Source organism: Canis lupus, chromosome 22, assembly GCF_011100685.1.
Source record: "Canis lupus familiaris isolate Mischka breed German Shepherd chromosome 22, alternate assembly UU_Cfam_GSD_1.0, whole genome shotgun sequence".
NCBI classification, from domain to species: Eukaryota; Metazoa; Chordata; class Mammalia; order Carnivora; family Canidae; genus Canis; species Canis lupus.
This window is the reverse complement of record NC_049243.1, coordinates 9611859-9632800: the sequence shown is the minus strand read 5'-3', so window position 1 is coordinate 9632800 and position 20942 is coordinate 9611859. Positions and strand designations below refer to the sequence as shown.

Below are 20942 nucleotides of genomic sequence, written 5' to 3'. Positions count from 1 at the left end.
TGAATGTAAATGTATAAAAATTCAAATCCAGGGGATCCCCGGGTGGCTCAGTTGTTCAGCGCCTGCCTTTAGCCCAGGACCTGGTCCTGGAGTCCCGGGATCAAGTCCCATGTCGGGCTCCTGGCATGGAGCCTGCTTCTCCCTCTGCCTGTGTCTGTCTCTGCCCCTCTCTCTCTCTCAATCTCTCTCTTTCTCTCTATGTCTGTCATGAATAAATAAAATCTTTAAAAAAAATTCAAATCCATGTACCAATTCCTAAAACTGATGAAAAAGCATTACCACTATCTCACACTTACACAGTGAACTCTTCACGTTTCAAATATGTTACTAGTTCTGACTGAACCAGAAGAGAAATCTTCTTTAAACCCTAGTACCTTATCCTACATTTGGGTCATGGCCTCCTATTTTGCCTCCTGTGACAGCAGTAAAGAAGAACATTCCTATGTTGTTCCCTACAAACAACTTTTCATTGTTAACAAGAATACAGAGTGTGGCATATAAAAAGTGCTCAGTGAATACCTGACGAATTCAGTTGGTCTGGTTCTTCTTACATATCTATTTTGTCACATTCAACTCAGTACATTTAGGAAAGAGGGAAGGGAGGTGAGAAAGCACTATGAAACACAGGTGGATGAGAGAAAATATAATTTCCTTCTCCCTGAAGGGCTCTAGCCTCTGTAGATGATGGAGTCACTTGAAACCCAGTTAGGGACTTCTTATGTCCCCAAAATCACAGGGCAAGGATACTGCCCAAAATTGTGCTGAGGTAAGGTGCTGCTGGAGGCGCACACACACCTGTAAGCGTGATGTCGTCGTCATCATCATCTATGATCTCTTCTTCAGCGACATCCAGGGAGCTCTCAGTAATCATGTCATTGGGCTCTTCCACACAGGCTAGACCTGCGTAACTATTGAGAATGTCAGCACCAGGAACATGTTCCACAATTACAGCAGGAAAAATAGCTGGGTCACCAAGCTGTGGGAGGTGAGTGGAAAAAAGGATTAACAAAATGTTTGCTTTTGTTAAATACAACCAAAAAATATTTTATACTGGACATCAGTTTAGTTTTTATATCATTGGCTAGTTAAATCTTGACAATCTTTCTGAGCTGCAAATAATACATATCTATTAAGACAAAATAAAATTTTATTATCAATATTGGGTCTTGACTATAGGATTTCCACTGGAAAATCCTATAAAAGCATATTTTTAAACCACATTAAATTTTAAAAACCCCTAATATCACTAATTCATATAAAGTGGCACACGGATGAAATATACAATTAAATAAAATCTCAACGAAAGTTTGACAGGAACCACATAAGTTTAATAAGTGTTACATTGTCACTGGCACACAGGCTGGGTTCAACAATAGCTTTTGACTCAAATGGAAAAATTATCTTTCATTTTCTATCTCTTAATATGATCATGAAATGTTTGATATCTATCACTATCTTTCTATATTATTATTTTTATTTCTTCTGATTTGACAGTGGTAGACACTCCTCCTTTAACCCTAAATGATCCAGTGTATATTTCCTAACATGTTTGTAGCACTGTACAATGTTAAATGGTTAACATAACCATTAAACCTTTTAAAAGGTTAAATGTTACTTCTTTCATAAGGATTTAACTACTTCAATTAAACGTTAAGATATGGGGATCCCTGGGTGGCGCAGCGGTTTGGCGCCTGCCTTTGGCCCAGGGCGCGATCCTGGAGACCCGGGATCGAATCCCACATCGGGCTCCTGGTGCATGGAGCCTGCTTCTCCCTCTGCCTGTGTCTCTGCCTCTCTCTCTCTCTCTCTCTCTGTGACTGTCATAAATAAATAAAAATAAAAAAAACATTAAGATATGGGTGCTAAACATACTATCTGTGTTTTCAAGAATCCTATGCTCTGAAATTTATGATTAAGAACCCTAGAATAGGGACGCCCAAGTGGCTTAGTGGTTGAGTGCCTGCCTTTGGCTGGGGGTGTGATCCCGGATTCCTGGGTTCGAGTCCCACATCAGGCTTCCTGCATGGAGCCTGCTTCTCCCTCAGCCTGTGTCTCTGCCTCTTTCTCTGTCTCTCATGAATAAATAAATAAAATCTTAAAAAAAAAAGAGAACCCTAGAACATATTTTGATCATTTTATTTCAAAATGTTTCTTCCTAATTCAGAAAAGAGGAAGTTAGAAGTAAGTGTCTCTCCAAATCCTAAGTTTTAAAACAGAAAATAGGAGGTTCACACACTGCACTGTAAAACACACACACAAGAGAAAGTACATAAAATGGCAAAGTATAGTCATTTGGCTTTCCTTTTCTCTTTTTTAAGAAGCGAATGCTGCACATGCAATCCATCCTAGAAGGAACATGTGCTTGTTGAAACACTTCTTTCTTAAGAGCTCAAGGTTAAGCTCCTAATCTTCTAATGAGGCCGAGCCCAGAACTGAGTTAATTTTTACGTGATTTCATTTTATGTGCAACAACTCTATGTACCAGGTAAGAACAGGGCTTATCACCTCCATCCATTGGCAGATGAAGAATCAGATTAAGAAATTTACCTAAGGTCGCCCACGAAGTCAGAGACAAAGGCATGTCAAAGCAATTCCCAGGAGCAGTCCTCAACCCAGATGAAACCAAAGTTTTACTTCCTAACCAAATCTATGTGGCTCCTGAAATTTGGGGTAGCTGAGTGTTAAGGTTTTGAGTATTACAAGGGATATCTCCAAAATTTTATCTAAATCTACGTAGTTGTCGAGTTTCAAATAACTACAGATATTTGTTACTACTTTCTTCCTTGTTGTATTCTACTTACCAGTTAGTGAATTGGAGAAATGATGACTCTATTTCCTAGAATGTATAGGTCTCAAGAACATGGTTTTGTAGAACACTAATCCATGCTACTTGTACATCAGTGTCCCTCCCCAGAGGCATCCCCTGCTACCAGTTTCTTTGTTCCATAACAGAGACAGTCTATGTATAACCAAGTCTATTTCAATTTACTTTAATTACTTTTAATTTCACTTCAAAGATTGATAACTTTTATTCAGTTTATTAAGGAAAATGTTAGGCACAACAGTAGAGCAAGACCATTAGTTTCCTTTGAAGCGAAAAGCTTAATAATTAAGAATGAAAAGGAAGGGGGGGGGAGAAAAAAAAGGGAAACAAAAAGAATGAAAAGGGACACACGGTTCTGCGGTTTAGAAGGCAGCAACACGTAAACTCAAAAGATTGTGAACCATGACAGCTTGGGCATTCTCCAATCCTACTGTCATTTTCCTCACTTTAAATCAAAGAAGAGGGGATCCCTGGGTGGCTCAGCGGTTTGGCGCCTGCCTTCAGCCCAGGGAGCCCAGGGCGTGATCCTGGAGTTCTGGGATCAAGTCCCACGTCAGGCTCCCTGCGTGGAGCCTGCTTCTCCCTCTGCGTGGAGCCTGCTTCTCCCTCTGCCTGTGTCTCTGCCTCCCTCTCTCTCTGTTTCTCTCATGAATAAATAATAAAATAAAATCTTTCAAAATAAATAAATCAAAGAAGAGCATGAGCTGATCCTAAGGGCACTTCCAGGTTTTGTTTTCTTAAGATATTTTAGGCATATATTAAGGCATGGATGCCAAAACTAAGTATATAATGTTACGATAGAAGAGATGCATCCTTTAAAAAAAAAAAGATTTTATTTATTTATTCTTAAGAGAGAGAGAGAGAGGCAGAGGGAGAAGCAGGCTCCCCATGGAGCAGGGAGTCTGATGTAGGGCTCCACCTCAGGACCCTGGGATCATGACCAGAGCCAAAGGTAGACACCTAGCCACTTAGCCACCCAGGCACCCCTAGAAGACATTCATTCATTTGGACTAAATGGCTGGGGTGGGGGGTGGTTACCATGCACAACAGCCACCTGCTTGTTGCCTCTGCTAGCACTATTAACTCCCTTCATTGGCACTTAACATGCACCAGGTACTCTGCTCACTGCTTTTTATGAATTACCACCTTATTTAATCATCTCAAAAGCCTATGAGAGAGATACATTGGATTATCTGTTTTCTACATGGGAAAACACTAGCTCGAGGGGAAGGGAAATAATTTACCACAAAGCATTCAGCTAGTAGGTGGTAGGACCTTAAATGAAACAGACTCCAAGGTCTCTGCTCTTTCTCCGTACACTATTATAGCCTTAAACATGGAGCCCTTTTGTTTTACTGGCATATTTATTTGGCTGTGCGAAACGAAACCAAACCAAACCAAAACAACACAACACACAAAAACCAGAAAAAGTAAGGAGCTGTGCTGTGTTTCAGGTATGACTTTCTATATCATCGTTTGCAGGGATTCTCCAATCTGAGTCTATTATGAACTTCATCATGGGCACAGACAGGGACTTCCCAGGATTACTCCTGACTTAGCCATACTGTCTTTCTCTAGGGTACTCGCTCCTTTCATGAAAAGCATGGGCCACTCTTTTCTGAATATCCCATGAAATGCAGATGTATATACAAAGTTGTTTCTCTCTAATTTCTCCAGGGTGCTACTAAATCATATACAGCAAACAGACCAACACTAAATGTCAGGTAACAGGCCTGAATCTATATATATAAAATGCATCCAGGAAACCCCGTGGGTGACTGAAAAGAATCTCCCCCTATGTTACCATAAATGGACGGAATATACTCCAGAAACTCTAGTTCCTGGTCTGGGCTCATGATAAATTCCAGCCTTTTATACGGATTGACTAGCAACTAACTGGCTCAAGTCTGAGTTACCAGGAACCTAAAAATTTTATAGCCACACATTCTAAGATTCCTGATAGAGAAATGGTTCCCAACCTCTTAAATGAAGGTATGGCAAAATTTCAAATATTAAATGTTTCCTATATTTAATTTTAAAAATGAATAAAATACTGAGACTTGTATTAGTTCGCTAGGGCTGGTGTAACAAAGCATCACAGACTGCGCAGCTTTAATAACAGAAATTTGTTGTCTCAGAATTCTGGAAGCTGGAAATCTGAAATCGAGGTGTTGGCAAGGTCACTCCATCTGAGGGCTATCAGGGAGGGATCTGTTCCTGACTCTCTCCTTGGCTTGTAGACAACTGTCTTTATGTTCACATGGTATTCTTCCCTGTGTCTGCGTCCAAATTTTCTCTTCTTGTAAGGACACTGATCATATTGAATCAGAGATCAGATCCCTCCCCGAGGGAGTAATTCAACTCATAATAGGATCCAATTTAATTTAGTTTTAAGCCTATCATTTGATGGTTGGCTCCATCTACCCAAAACAATGGCAATTAAGATGATATATTCTTGTTACTTATTTCTAAATTGGGGTTAGTCATTATTCTTCAAATGTTTCTTTGCTGAAGACCACCAAATCTTTTCCACCTGTTTTCCCCACATCATTTCACCCAGAACCTTTCCCAAGTTTTATTTAAGAGATGAACTTCAGGAGCACCTTGGTGGCTCAATAGGTTCAGGGTCTGTCTTCATCTCAGTTCATGATCCCAGAGTCCTGGGATGGAGCCCCACACATCAGGTTTCCTACTTGGCAGGGAAGCCTGTTTCTTTCTCTCCCTTTGCCCCTCCCCCCACCCTGCTCAAGCTCACACCGTCTCTCAAATAATTAAAAAAAAAAAAAAAAAAGATGAACTTTAGGAAGATCACAGCTATTCACAAAATGGCCATATTCCTCATAGCCAGCAATAAGAGCTGTTATCTCCTTTTAAGAAATGAAGGGGTCAACACTTTGTTAATGTGCTAACAAAAATACTGTTTCATTTGGTTGGCTATGTTAAAAAAAAAAAACCTCCAAATATCTCTAAAACCTTTGTTTATTTAAATAATCATCTTCTCCTCACTTTTAGCTGAATCAGAGAATCCCAGTTTACCAATGATTGTCAACAGTGATCCTATGCTGGGAAACACCTAAAAATATCAATACTTGACCCTACATGGAAGCAAACGATCAGAACATCTGGGGACGTGACCAGGGCATGTTTATTAAAGTTCCTTGGGTGGTTCTAACGCGCATGCAGGGTTTAGAACCACTACTCTAAAGAATTACAAAATTCAAAACTGCAGTCCTTGAACTGAGTTAACCTGATTCACATCAATGTCTGAAATATTAGTAATCCAAAAAAAACCAAAGCTATATTACTTTTATTATTACATCTTTTGGCACTTGCAGACTATTTTCCCATTTGTTTTTGTAACAGAACCAAAATAAATCACAAAATGATGGGTAGGAAAAGAATGGAAGACTTCTTGGGATTACAATCTGTCAAAGATCAGAGTTTTCAAAGCCTCACTTTTTATAAGCAAATTAAGCAGTAGTGATTAGCTTTCAACTGATGTATAACTTTACTGAGGGTCTTAATGACTCGAGAGAGAAAAATATATACCAGCTTTCCTTTCTATTAATTTCAGATAAATTTAACACACGTATTGAAAGCAAAACTTAACAATTTTTTTTTTTTAGCAGATATAAAAAAAATCAAACCAAATTCTGGCATGAAAGAGAGTTCCCAAATTTCAACACCTTCTACTACACAGTTGCCATTTGTTGTGGTTGGTGACATATGTGGCAATACCATAAAATTAAAAAGAGAAGGAAAGTGGCCTATCTGTAAACAGCAATGTATGTTGCTACACTCACTAGGGTATACCTCAATCTCACTATATGAGTATACCACAACCCAAGGTCCTAAGACGGTATTTAAGGAAGTATGGACCATTATTCCAACTATATGGTAAGTTTATTCAACAGGTCTTTGGTTATAAAAAAAAAAAAAAAAAAAGAACTTGCAAATAACTTGTTTACCAAGTTTGCCTGACAGCATAGCTCAATCTAGTAACATGGTTGTGAAACATTCTGCCAAGATCCTCTATGAAATAGTTGAAAATGAAATATGTATCAAATGTTTTCCTGAAAGAAAGGCAAGTTAAAAACAGTCTTTAAAAATCTTCCCAATGCAGACATTCATTTTTTAAGATAGATGCAAAATGAGCACATTTTTAAGTATTTACACTATCACTTTGTCACAAGACAAGGCAAAACCAAGAGTGGGCGGGGTGGGGCGTCCCTTTTCCCATAATCTTCAGTAGCATCCCCACCCAAAGGCCACTCCAAGAAACTTAACACGCTAAACATAGTTCACTTGCTAAGAAAATGAGTCTTTGAAACCAATTCCCATGTCTTTTTTTTCTGATCAGAATACTGCCCCCAAAGCCTCATCCTACAAAGGCACTGCTGTGAAACTATTTCTTTCACCTTTGACTTAAAAAAACAAAACACAAAACCAAAAACCCAACAACACCTCAGTCTATCAAGGACACGATCAGATATTTCCTATGCAGCAAATGCACTAAAAATACCCCTGGTGAAAATAGGATGTAATAGTAAGTGCTTGAGCTCTAGAATTAGAATGACCCTGATTACGGTCAGACTGCACCATGCCCTGGGTGTCTGAACTCCAACAAAATTTTCAGCCTCTCTAGGCTTCCATGTTTGTGTCTACCTAAAATGAGAATAACTTCCAGAATTGTTGTAAGAATTCAATGACATGCAAATAGATCACCTGTTCTGCATGGCATATAGTAACCATTCAATAAAACAATTTGGTGATATAGTGCCTCAATATTTGACTTAGATAGAAATAAACACTCTTAAAATTTGGCTTACTACTTATATACATATACCAGATCATCACATTGTACACTTAAATAATGTTATATATAAGTTACATCTCAATAAAACTGGGGGGGGGGGGGACTTCTAATCTTACATTTGACAGACATGTTTTTTTTGTTGTTGTTGTTGTTTTTAATTAAGAATAGTCCTTCCAGAAAAGCAGTGAACACAACTCAACCATCTAGTCTCAGCAACAACTGTTTAACAGCTTCCAGAAAAAGCAAAACCTGAAACATAATCAATTTTGTGACAATTCATCAAGCTGTACACTTATGACTTGTGCATATTTTATATTTATGCAATATTTCAATAAAAAAGTCTAAAAGTAGAGGTAAATCTGATGGGAGATACAGAACTTAAAAAGGAGACTATTACGGTATAAGCCATAATAAAATTAAAGGGAACATCTAGGTGGATTTACACACATAAACTTAAGGTGACGAGTGAACAAAATGAATTAAAATTCCTAAAAAAAAAATAAATAAATAAATAAATAAATAAAAAATAATAATATTCCTTTAAACAAGCTCCCATGGTGCATTTTTGAAAAACTGTTTAGGGGAATAGATTAATACACACATACATTTGTATGCCAAGAGTATTAAATATTATTGTCCCTTTTCCATTTAGTTCCCTTCCCTAATAACTACCACTGTTTCCAGTTTTCAAAATACATTTTGAATGATCTCAGGAATTGATGTATTACATAAAATAAGCCGGATTGTGCAATAAATCTCTGAGGCTCAGAACAAAGTTTTTTGTGAAGGCTTCTTCACAACCAAATTCTCCTCATACTTTAAAAAACCTGTCATTAAAACAGCTTCATTATCTGCAAATGAGAATACTTCTGTTGACCAATTCAAGCTCTCTTTACATGAGCTTATCCATCTTTAGTCTAAAAAAAATTAAAGAGAGCTTCAGCAAACAAGCAGAAAAGGCTATGGAGCTGTAGTACATACTGCCTAGCACGTTTGTCTAACTTCTGAAAAATAGCTTTCCGGACTAAAAATGTAGTACGTGAATCTAGTTTTTAAAAATTTTAATATGTAAATGTATTTGGGAGAAAGTGAGAATCCTACTTATGTATAACTGCTATAAAAGACGATTTACTTAATATTCTTCTAGATTCTCTTTTTCCTTCGAGGTTCTTTTTCCTCTTTTATGTCTTTCCCAGCATAATGGATAAGAGCTTGGGCTTTCTCAAATCCTCAACTCAACCCCAGTGCAGGTGCCGTTGCATTCTACAGTAGTGTTTCTGGGCAACATTCATCTCCTCATTCAACCTCCCCGAGATTTCTCCTTACAAAGGCTCTCCTTATTCATAAGATGAGGATAACAATAGTGGCCACACAGTACAGGGTTATGGCGAGGATTGAAAGAAAATATGCGAGAGCACTCTCTTTGTGAAGACTGTGTATCCCGGGCAGCTGTCCTAACTTGGGCTCGAATAATAAATACTCTCCTCCTTTCTTCTAGAAATTCTAAAAGGTCTGTTTCATTTTGTGTTGACACATCTCTAGAGAAAATATTCTGCACTCGTAAGAATAACTAAAAATAAAATAATCAGAAAGAAACAGAAGGAGTAAAACATTTTTAAGTCAACTGTATCCAGGTGTGCCACACTCAACCAAAACCAGTTGAAAACCAGGTCACTTAAAATAGACTCTTTAAAAGTTGAAGGAACAAAAATGTGTACTTTAAAAAGAAAATCTAGAGAAACAGAGGTATTGAGGTTGACTTTCTAGTCTGTAGAATCACCTGTCCTTCCTCTATAAATTACAGGTAAAATGCTTTAGCTCATGCTCAGAGTCTCATTGTAAAAATCTCATATGGCTTTCTAGACACCATTGTGGGGCCTGCCTCCTCCCCCCAAGTATGTAAAGAAAAGTTAATTATCAAGTCAGAGAAAAGAAGGAATCTCACAACTAGAGATAGTTTTCCTCTTTTGAGGAGTAGCCTTTGGATAAACTTCTATGAATTATTTTTTTTAAAACCAACATCATATAATTTAATAAAATCAAAATTTTTTAAAAAGAAAAAATGCATATTGCCCACAGGACCTGGCAAAGGTAAGAGACAATAAATATCGCTCTTATATTTAAACAAACTACCCATTTGGGGATTAACCTATCGTTCATGTGTCCACACATACTTTGCCAGGTTTTGGTATCAGTGTTATGTTGGTTTTGTAAAAACGAATTAGGAAACTTCTCTCTCTGAACTGAAACTATTTAAACTATTCATTAAAGTTTAAAATAACATCCATGAAACTCTTTGGACCTACCAGTTTTATGCATGTGAGGATTATTCCTGGCAATCTCTTTGGATTTTTTTTTGTTACTAGTGCATTTTCATTTTAAACAAAACACCAAATATTCATTACTGCCATTCTAAAAACTTTGAAATACTTCAATGCACTACCTCAAGTGATATATCAAATCCCCATAGACTTGTGCAATTATCTCTTAACAGAAATATAAACAAAGTACTGTCAAAATTAATTTGTAAAGATGGACTCCCGGGTGGCTCAGTGGTTTAAGCACGTCTGCCTTCGGCTCAGGGTGTGATTCCAGTGTTCTGGGATCAAGTCCCACATCGGGCTCCCTGCATGGAGCCTGCTTCTCCCTTTGCTTCTCTCTTTCTATGTCTCTCTCATGAATAAATAAATAAAATATTTAAAAAAATAATTTGTAAAGAAACGAACAGCTAATAAGACCAACTATCCACTGATACTCTAAAACAATGTTATTAAATCAGAATTGGGACCCAAATATCCTTAGTAAATAGGATAGGTTATTTTGAACAGTACCCTGGGTGCCTTTGCAACTCTGCCCTAGGAATCTATTACAAGATTCTAAAATAGTTATTCTAGTTATAATATTCTTCAATAGGAAAAGGAAATAGTATCTCTATAACAGAATGATTTGTAGGAATTAAAGTGTATGTGGAAAAAATACTATCAACCATAAAGGGTTCTACGAAATGTTAGGAAATATTTTTACACTTGACTCAAGACTAAAGAAGGCAATGTATTACAAGGCAGCATTTAGACACAAAACTAAAATATATGCTTCGACCAGCCTCTTCACTTTCCAATGGCTCTCCTTCAATATCCTAGGTTTTTAAAAAAAGATTTTATTTATTTGAGAGAGAGAGAGCACACATGAGCAGGGGGAGGGGTAGAGGAAGAGGAGAAAACCAGACTCCCCGCTGAGCAAGGGAGCACAACATGGGGATCTACCCCAGGATCCCAGGATTATGACCTTGGCTGAAGGCAGATGCCTAACCAACTGAGCTACCCAAATGCCCCCAATATCATAAGTTTTTAATGGATTGTGTATTTTTTATAAACATCATGGTGTAGATAAATATTACGTTATGGCCATGGGCTTTGTATAAGAGAAAAACGATTCAAATTTCTGGAAATTGGGATGCCTGGGTGGCTCAGTGGTTGGGCACCTGCCCTTAGCTCAGGTCGTGATCCTGGGATCCAGCATCGAGTCCCACATCGGTCTCCCTGCGAGGAGCCTGCTTCTCCCTCTGCCTGTGTCTCTGCCTCTCTCTCTCTCTCTCTCAGTCTGTGTCTCTCATGAATTAAAAAAAAAGTTCTGGACATTAATATAGCTTGCAAAATACTTTAATTGGATTAAAATACACCACGGTGCTGTACAAAGTGTTATCCTCCAGTCTCTTTGAGTCTTCAATAAAATGATCAATAAAATTAAAATAATGTGGTATTCTTAATGTGGTGGTGGTGATGGTGAAGCAGCTACTATGTTAAGTACTTCATACGGCTTATCCCAGTCAATCCCTACAGCCCTGTGCTATTTTATTGACACTGGTCAACCAGCTAGGAAGAGGCTGAGGTGAAACATGAACCCAGGCCATCGGGTTCCCCAAGTCCACAAGATCAATCACTAAGATAGACAACAAGAGTACAGGATCCTATAGATAAATTATTGTCATAATAAAAATTTTACCTCAGTTATAAAGTTTGGAGATACATATATAAGAAGTTTGTTTTATTCTGTTGACCACAACAGAGAGGAGTGTTCCAGAGGAAGCCTAGCTTCTCTTGCATAGCAGCACCATGAAACATAGAAAGGTGTAAGTAAAATGGTCTTTTCTCCAGAATTCTCCCAGATCATTAAAATTCCACTGTAAATTCCTAGGGAATTGATTTGGCTAAATCTAATTCCAGTTTAGGTCTTTCATGACTGTTGGCCGCCTTTAGTCTTTGCCCAGATTTTTCTTTTTTCAGCCAGGATAAATTACAACTTGGCCATGCATCTCAAAAAGTAGAACAGTCACTGAAAACAATCTTGGTTTTCTTATTAGAGTGCTCATTTAAAAAGTTTAATACACTGGTGAATTAAGGGTGTGTGTGTATGTGTGTGTGTGTGTCCCCCCAAGTCTGACACAATTAGTTATAAGGTTAAAAAAAAAAAGTAGCTATTGGGAGGTATAGTAAATCTTAACTAGGTTTAAATGTTCAGTTACAAATCAACTAGATAATATCACATCAGTCACTATCAGATTGATGTTTTAAACATGCAGATTCTATATAACTCATAAAATTTAAGCAAAATCATAACTAAAGAGGCAATTCCTACTTTTAAATAATGGACTTTGACAAGAATCTTATACAAATATGTATGAATCATAGAATAAAATGAGGCAGACATTGCTGAATACAGGCATTTTAACTACAGCAAAGCCTTTACCAGAATGTTAAAATTGTAATAGCCAACTAGACAATGACAGAAATTGGAGTCCTTCTAAAAAACGGAACAACTCCAGATCAAAATATGTCAGAACAAACTTAGCATTTAAAATATTAAAGGAGAATGCTTCCCCACAGAATTAATCTGCTGGATTTTCAAACTCCTGATTGACAAGCTGATTGGCTTATTCTAGAACCAAGCCAGCAAAGAAAAAATAAGAAAACATTAAAAAAAAAAAAAAAGCTGAATAACATTTGTCTAACTGGTGTTCAAATTATAAAAATTAACTTCATTACCAAACAACTGAGCAGTACTGAGTACATAGTGGTACACAACAAATAACCGAATGCTCATAACCTTGGAAATTAATTCATTTTTGGTGAAGGAAATAAAAGCTCAGTGAAATTTAAAAACTTGTCTGAGGTCACACATTTAGAAAGTGGTGGCTCCTCGTTCCCAGGCTGATATTCTTTAATGTCATATGTCACAGACTTTTAATTGACAAGAAACATCAATTTCCAGAATTTTTTTTTTTTTTTTAAAGATTTTATTTATTTATTCATGATAGTCACACAGAGAGAGATTGAGAGGCAGAGACATAGGCAGAGGGAGAAGCAGGCTCCATGCAGGGAGCCCGATGTGGGATTCGATCCCGGGTCTCCAGGATCGCGCCCTGGGCCAAAGGCAGGCGCCAAACCGCTGCGCCACCCAGGGATCCCAATTTCCAGAATTTAGTATTATGCTGAAATTGTAGCAGTTGATATGAATGCACACAAATCAATCACTTTTTAGAAAATCATTTCCCAGGTAAATCTTCAATCCCAAATTATTTCTGAATGTGCTTCCATGTCAGGGCAGGGAATACGGGGAGGAGCTACTAGTTACTTGAGCTTCCCTTTAGTTGCTTTCCTAAAGTAAATGCAAGGTTTTCCTAAATACTCAATTTTGTTTTTTCCCATACCAGGAAATAAAGTGGAATTGACAGAAGTGCAGAGTCATACAAAACTACAAACTATAATAAATCTTTAAATTGTTACCTAAAGTTCCACCTTAGGAGAGAAAAATTCTCCTTCCCTCACTCCAGGCCCTATCCCACAATTCAGGGTGACTGGACTTCCTGATCCAGCACCTCGCATGTTCAGAGCTCTTTCTCTCAACATCTCATTAGGTGGGAACAGATGAAACAGCTAAGTCCATGGATATATTGCCAATCATTACATTATAATTCTTTCCAAAAAAAAAAAAAAAAAAAGAACTGCCTAATATTTAGAATTTTGGTTACTGTGTCAAGAAAGAAAGAAAGAAAGAAAGAAAGAAAGAAAGAAAGAAAGAAAGAAAGAAAGAAAGAAAGAAAAGAAAAAAGAAAAAAAAAGAAAAGAAAAGAAAAGAAAAACTCTGTCTATATTCTAATTTACTTAATATTAGGCATATCAAATCTATGAACATTATTTGGGGACATCACTTTGTTAAATTCACACTCTGACAAACGAGTTAATAACCAGTTTTCTTTCTACTTTAGTAAATCAAAGGATATTACCTTCACCATTATTCTCAAAAGAGGGTTGAGGGTGACTCTGGCTTAAGAAAAAAAAAAGGCCAAGGATCCCTGGGTGGCTCAGCGGTTTGGCGCCTGCCTTTGGCCCAGGGCCTGATCCTGGAGACCCGGGATCGAATCCCACGTCGGGCTCCCGGTGCGTGGAGCCTGCTTCTCCCTCTGCCTGTGTTTCTGCCTCTCTCTCTCTCTCTCTCTGTGTCTATCATAAATAAATAAATAAATCCTTAAAAAAAAAAAAGAAAAAAAAGGCCAATAATCCAGTAACACTATCTGTTCATATAATGACTTATTATCCTTTGTGTGTTATGTGTTAAGTAAAACAGAAAGGAGGCAAAAATTCTCAAGATCAGTAGCTAAACTGAGCTACATCAAAGAGGTACTATTTCCTTATTCATCCAGCGAGGCTGCTCTGGGTGACTGAGTACTTCTGGGAGAACAAAAATCACCAATTTCATCCCTGACACAAAACTGACCAACAGGAACTTCATTAAAAAAAAAAATGCTATTCTTGGGGCACCTGGGTGGCTCAGTTGTTTAACTGGTGCCTCTGCCTTTGGCTCAGGTCATGATCCCAGGGTCCTGGGATCCCGCATCAGGCTCCCTGCTCAGTGGGAAACCTGCTTCTCCCTCTCCCTCTGCCTGCTGCTCCCACTGCTTGTGCTCACACAGTCTGTCAAATAAATAAATAAAATCTTTTAAAAATTACTATTCTTTTGAAAAACACACAGAATGGATATATACAATGTAGTATACCCAGACAATGAAATATTATTCAGCAACAAAAAGAACAAAGTTCTGATACATGCTACAACATGGATGAACCTTGAAAACAGTTATACTAAAATAAAAAAGAAGTCAGCCACATACTGCATGATTCAATGTATACAAAATGTTCCAGAATAGGTAAATACACAGGGACAATAATAGACTAGTGGTTGTCAAGGTATAGGGATTGGGCAGAAATAGGGCATGACTGCTATTGGGTACAGGTTTCTTTCTGGGGTAACAAAAATGTTCCAATATTGATTATGGTGATGGATACACAACTCTATTTATATACTAAAAATCACTGAACTGCGGTCTAAATAGTTGAATTTATGGTGTGTGTATATATATATATATATATATATATATATATATATATATATCCATCCCAATAAAGCTGGTTTTCTTTTTCAAGTGTACACAGGTTATTAAGGCACAAAAACTGTCAACTTGCAATTATGTTAACAAATTAACTAGCATAACATTTTGTTTTTGCTAAAATCATATATGCAAGGATAATAATTCTTCCAAATTTAAAACCACTCTTTTACCACTTGCAAGCCTTGGTAACTGACATTATTCAAATACAGTTGAAGGCACAAGCTGGGTGACAGTTCAGTTTTATCACTTGCAAGCCAGCTGCCTTCCTTCTCTAAGCCTCACTTGACTCTTCCATAAAGTAGGAATTAAACTACCTACTTTATAAAATTGTTTTAAGAATTAAATAGGGTAATCCTCGTAAAGCACATGGCACAGTGCACAGAATAAGATGCTCAGTAAACTCTAGTTACTAAAATATACCACTGAATGTTTCTGGAGCTCCTCTAAGTCTATGTCCTCCTACCCTATGCAATGATCTCATCCATAGTCATTTTTTCATTTTTTACCTCTCAACTTTTAATTCGCCTTCTGCTCCTCAAGGGGTACCTTGCTTCTCTCCTGCCTCAATCCCTCAGAAATGTGGTGTCACTGGTCTCAGATACCACTTTGTTGTCCATAATCCAGTGGGTTGTGGTCTTTTGGACAATTTGCAAAGGGTTGCTGCTGTTCAGGGCATCACCAAGACTGAAATCCTCTCTATCTTCCACCAGGTGACAGGTGGAGAGCTCAGTCTCCAACTTAACCTTGACATTAAGCAAGGCCTCATATTCCTACATCTAGAGCTGCCTCTCTGCCCAGGTCTGGGACAGCTCTGGCTCCAGGTACAGCAGGACCCCATTGAACTACTCCATCTGCATTGTGTTATGGGCCTCCACCTCCCTCAGTCTGATCTCTAAGGACTGGGCCATACATCTCAGCTCTGTGAGGGTCATCTCAGCTACTCCTACCTCAGCAGTTGGCGAGGTAATCACTGTGGTGCTTTCCTCAATCTGCTGAGACCAATACTTGTTCAGCTCCCCTCAGTTCTGAGCCAGCTTATCATACTGGGCCCAGATGTCTGCCATGATCTTGCTGAGGTCCTGAGATTTAGAGGCATCCAACTTCATGGTCAACACAGAGTTGGCAATTTGGTTTTATAGACCTTTACTCCCTCCTCATGGTTCTTCATGAAGAGCAGCTCTCCGAGAACCTAGATCTCTGTCTCGAGCTGCAGCCGAATGACAATGGTGTCATTAATGACCTTTTGGAGCCTGTGGATAGCACTCTCCACAGAGTGGCACAGGGCCAGCTCCATCTCATTCTCGATTCTAAAGTTATCAGAAGCAAGATGGGCATTGTCAATCTGCAGAACGATGTAGGCATTGTCCACAGATTTTGCAAAGATCTGAGCCCTCAGCTTCTTGATGGGTCTTGAAGTAATGCCCCAGTCTCTGATCTAGGGTCCCTTCCTCTCCAGGTATTCCCAGCTTTTTATCTCCAGTCTCTGATTATCAGCCTGCAGGCTCCTTACTCTCTCCATGTAGGAGGCCAGGTGTTAATTCAGGTCTTGCATGGTCTCCTGCTCCATCCTGTATGCCCCCTCTGTCTGTCAGGACCCTAGCCATCCTGGTGACCTGGCTTCTGGAACCCTATTTATCCCATTAGCTGGTGGAGAGACCCAGGAGCCTGAGCCCCCAGGCACCTGCACAGATGCTGGTGGCTACACTGTTGACCAGAGGGATGCGGTGGTTGGGCGATTACACAGAGCTCAGAGACTAATAGGTGGAGAAGATGGAGTGGGTGGTGAAGTTCATGCTGTTTGGGGAGGAAGACCAGGGGCCAGGACTCAGATTGGGCCACTCATCTATATTCATTTTAAACACATTGTCACAGGGCCTGGTGCGGGACACTTAGACTGTAAAGAAGACAACAGTAAGTTCTTCCTCCTCCTTCATAATAACCATTAGCTTCCTCACCACAAATAGTGGGCAGGGAGATAAGCCATGCCAAACACTAGGTCATAGGCAGGGTTGTCTCTTCACATAACCTGAAGAGGGCTCAGGCCTATTCAAAGTCAGACTTTTTCCAGGGCACCTGCATGGCTCAATTAAGCATCCAACTCTTGATTTCAGCTCAGATCAAGACCTTGGGGTTTTGAGATCGAGCCCCACATCAGGCTCCATGCTAGGCATGCAGCCTGCTTAAGATTCTTTCTCTCTCCCTTTCATCCTCTGCCCCTGACCCACTCACCAGGTCTTTCAACAAAACAAAACAAAACAAACATCCAAAATAACCAGAGTCTGACTTTTCCCAAATATAAGCAGGCTTATACTATGGGCTCTATGGCATAACCCCTTTGATGAAGGTTCCAAATGTGAACAAAAGAAACAAGCAACCTCTGTATGTTAATTTTCCAGGAGGCCAAACTTTTAATGGATCTGATAAATCTAATCTGTCAAGACTAAAAAAGAAGGCAACAGGAACAGGTAGATTGGTCCATGTAAGCTGGAATTGTGTGTACGTAACAGAATTCTCTGTGTCCATGTACAGGTTAGTATCACTATTCCAACTTCCTGCCCTCCACAATACTAGTACTGAATAAGTTACACACAAAACATTTCAATTCATTCCTTCTATTCTATTTTTAAGGTACAATTAATCCCTGACCTAACAGAATTGCTAAAAAAAAAAAAAAAAAAAAAAAAAGGCCAGTTGCCATGATCTATATTCTTACGAGTATTTTCCCAATCTACAAAATTTAACCCCATTCTCAAGATATAACCATGTCAAAAACTCCCTCTGCAGCTTGAAGGAGTCTCCCAAGAAACAGAAAAACTCTATATGGGTATTTACTTACTTATAATTTCAATGATAATTTTTGAAAGTTATCTGAGGTGGTACAATAGAACAGTTCTACGTACATAACAGAAAAAACACTCCATGAAAATTTCTTTCTGGTCTTGGAATTGTGGTGATATGGCCACACTGCCAATGCACTAAATGAGAATGTGGACAAATAGGTTCCAGAAAAATATATACTGTAGTTGAGAAAGTTTGGGGGAGAACATTACCTCTCATTCTAAAAGTCCTCTGATGTGATAACGGCTATAACTAAGCATATACTTATCCCACATCATTTTACCAACAGGATTAAGAAGAGGAAGAAAATCTTTAAGGACTCAACAGATAAAGGTATTTTGAACGATGTTAAACACTTTGGAAGATACTAAGGGGGAGGGGGAAGTAATCCCTTTCTTTAAGTGATTAGCACTTATCTGAGAAAATCGTAATGTATATATGAAAATTTAACATGGCAAATGTGTGACAATAAGTGATATAGAAATAACAGGATAAACTTTGTTAATTCTTGAAAATATTGATTTTAGGATAAATTCCCGGAACAAGTAGGTTTTGTCTAAAATCTTAAAAGAGATTAGAACTTAAATAGTCAACAGGTATGAATATGGGAGATCAAGCAAGAAGGGACTTGGGGAAATTACACAGTAGGCTGGCAAAATCAATGTAGTACAAGAAAGGAAAGAGCATGAAAAACACTATGAAAACCTCTAACCTTAAGTTAAGGTGGTTAGATTGACTATATAGTCAAAAATCCATCAAAAGTTTTGGTACATTCTACTGTTCCAGAACACTTCTGCTCCTTCAATCTGTTGGATAAACTGGGCCTTCCTGCAAAATGCAGTTCTAATGTAACTTCTACTAGAGTGAAACTTTCCCAAAGTTGCAATGCAGTGATTCTCAATCACTGCGTGAGTTATCAGGTCTCTCATTAGACAACAAGGCACTGTTTTCCTCTTTAGTCTAAGGATCAACAGAGCAAACCAGTTTTATCCTAAGAAGGAATGTCATAAGACCACCTTCTTATATTGGTTTGTTTTTTTTAAAGATTACATTTATTTATGAGACACACCAAGAGAGAGGCAGAGACATAGGCAGAGGGAGAAACAGGCTCTTCTCAGGGAGCCTAATGCGGGAATCAATCCCCAGACCCTGGATCATGACATGAGCCAAAGGCAGATTCAACCACTGAGCCGCCCAGACATTCCCACCTTCTTATATTGTGATAGGATTCTAGAAAAGTATTTGTTTCACTTTCCCATGCTTGTCATCAAGCTACTACTCCCTAGTGAACCAAGTGTGTTAAGCATAAATAACTATGATTTGCTGGGTTCTACTTTTAGGACCAACAACTGAAAAGACATATATTGTAATGATATGTGAAAATTACAAAATGCATTAAACTACCAGCTGTTTTTCATTAACTTCTAGACTATATGAGCATACAATCAAGTTTCCTTCTCTTTAAAAACTTGTATCCACAGCCTTCAGACTTCTTCTTATTCTCATTCATTCCCCCAGGCAAACACACCTGCTTAAGAAGGTCAAACCAAGGCACCTTCAAATAAAAGTACATACTGCAATCCAATACTGATGGTGGTGCCGTCCAGCACAGAAGTGCTTCATTCTCAGCAACAAATATTCCCAGTTTTGAACAGACATCAAGAGGAGACTTAAAAGGGGCTTGTCAGCACCAATAATGTTGGTATTTCCTTTCCAACACTACCATCCCTCCACACCCATCCCTGGCCAAAGGACTTCTTCCACGCAATTTTGAAGAGCACAAATTAGGAGCCTGGGTGGCTCAGTTGGTTAAATATCTGCCTTCAGCTCAGGTCATGATCCCAGGGTCCCAAGACTGAGGCCCACATCAGGCTCTCTGCTCAGTAGAGAGTCTGCTTCTTCCTCTCCCCCTACTCTCTTTTTCTCTAATAAATAAAAATCATTTTTAAAAAGAGTACAGATTGATACAAGGAAAATGATCAGAGTGGTGGCAACTAGACATTAATGGTGTCAGCTTCTTTAGATGACATTTATAACCACAGATCATAACTCAAAACAGGAAATATATTCTAATCTGGTGCCTTCAACAGTGATTTTGTAAAGAACCAACCAGACCAATACAGGATCATAAAACAGAATTATTTTTTACAAGATTTATTTATTTATTGAGAGAGAGGGAGAAAGAGTACATGCCTAAGTGATGGGAGTGACAGAGGGACAGGGAGAGAGAAAATCCTCAAGCAGACTCCCCATTAAGTGTAGAGGCTGATGTGGGGGCAGATCCCAAGACTGTGATCATGACTTAAGTCAAAATTAAGAGTTGCTTCTCTTGGGCAGCCCGGGTAGCTTAGCGGTTTAGCGTCGCCTTTGGCCCAGGGCATGATCCTGGAGACCCGGGATCGAGTCCCATGTTGGGCTCCCTGTATCGAGCCTGCTTCTCCCTCTGCCTGTGTCTCTGCCTCTCTCTCTCTTTCTCTCTGTGTCTCTCACACAAAAAAATAAAATCTTAAAAAAAAAAAAAAAAGAGTCGCTTGCTCAACTGACTGAGCCACCCAGATGCCTCCAAAATAAGTATTTTAAAAGACACAAATACTTTTTAAATTTGAAAATTTAAAATCCCAACAGAGTTTTATGTAACTTAAGAAGCTAACTCTAAAATTCATTCAAAATTGTATACTAGAGCTGAAGGCAGAAGCTTAACCAACTGAACCATCCAGGTGCCCCTACTTTTAGAAATATTACAGAAATAATCATTATGCATATACAAACATACACACATGAGCATGCACGATTATGGTTCTAAGAAGAACCGGGCATGGTTCTAAGAGCTTTATATAGAATAACCCATTTCACTTTCACAACAACCCTATAATACAGGGTTTAGTACTATCATCCTCATTTGCAGATAAGGAAACCAAGGCAGAGAATGGCTAAGTAGTCTATTCAAAGTCACAGAAGTAATAAGCAGTGGAGTGAGGAGGATTCAAACCCAAGTGTTCTGACTCCAATATCTGAGC

At 38.6% G+C, this 20942-nt stretch overlaps 1 protein-coding gene and 1 pseudogene across 5 annotated transcripts in view; both read right to left on the bottom strand.

Annotated features, from left to right (window-relative positions):
• The window catches only part of ELF1 (E74 like ETS transcription factor 1), a 106295-nt gene that overhangs the window by 24878 nt on the left and 60475 nt on the right, over positions 1 to 20942 (bottom strand). For all 5 annotated transcript variants that reach the window (XM_038569669.1, XM_038569667.1, XM_038569670.1 and 2 more), the window contains exon 3: positions 796 to 976. In XM_038569669.1, coding sequence (XP_038425597.1) covers positions 796 to 976 — 181 coding nt within the window. The remainder of the gene's footprint in view (positions 1 to 795; positions 977 to 20942) is intronic.
• On the bottom strand, positions 15565 to 16880 carry LOC102151983 (annotated as a pseudogene).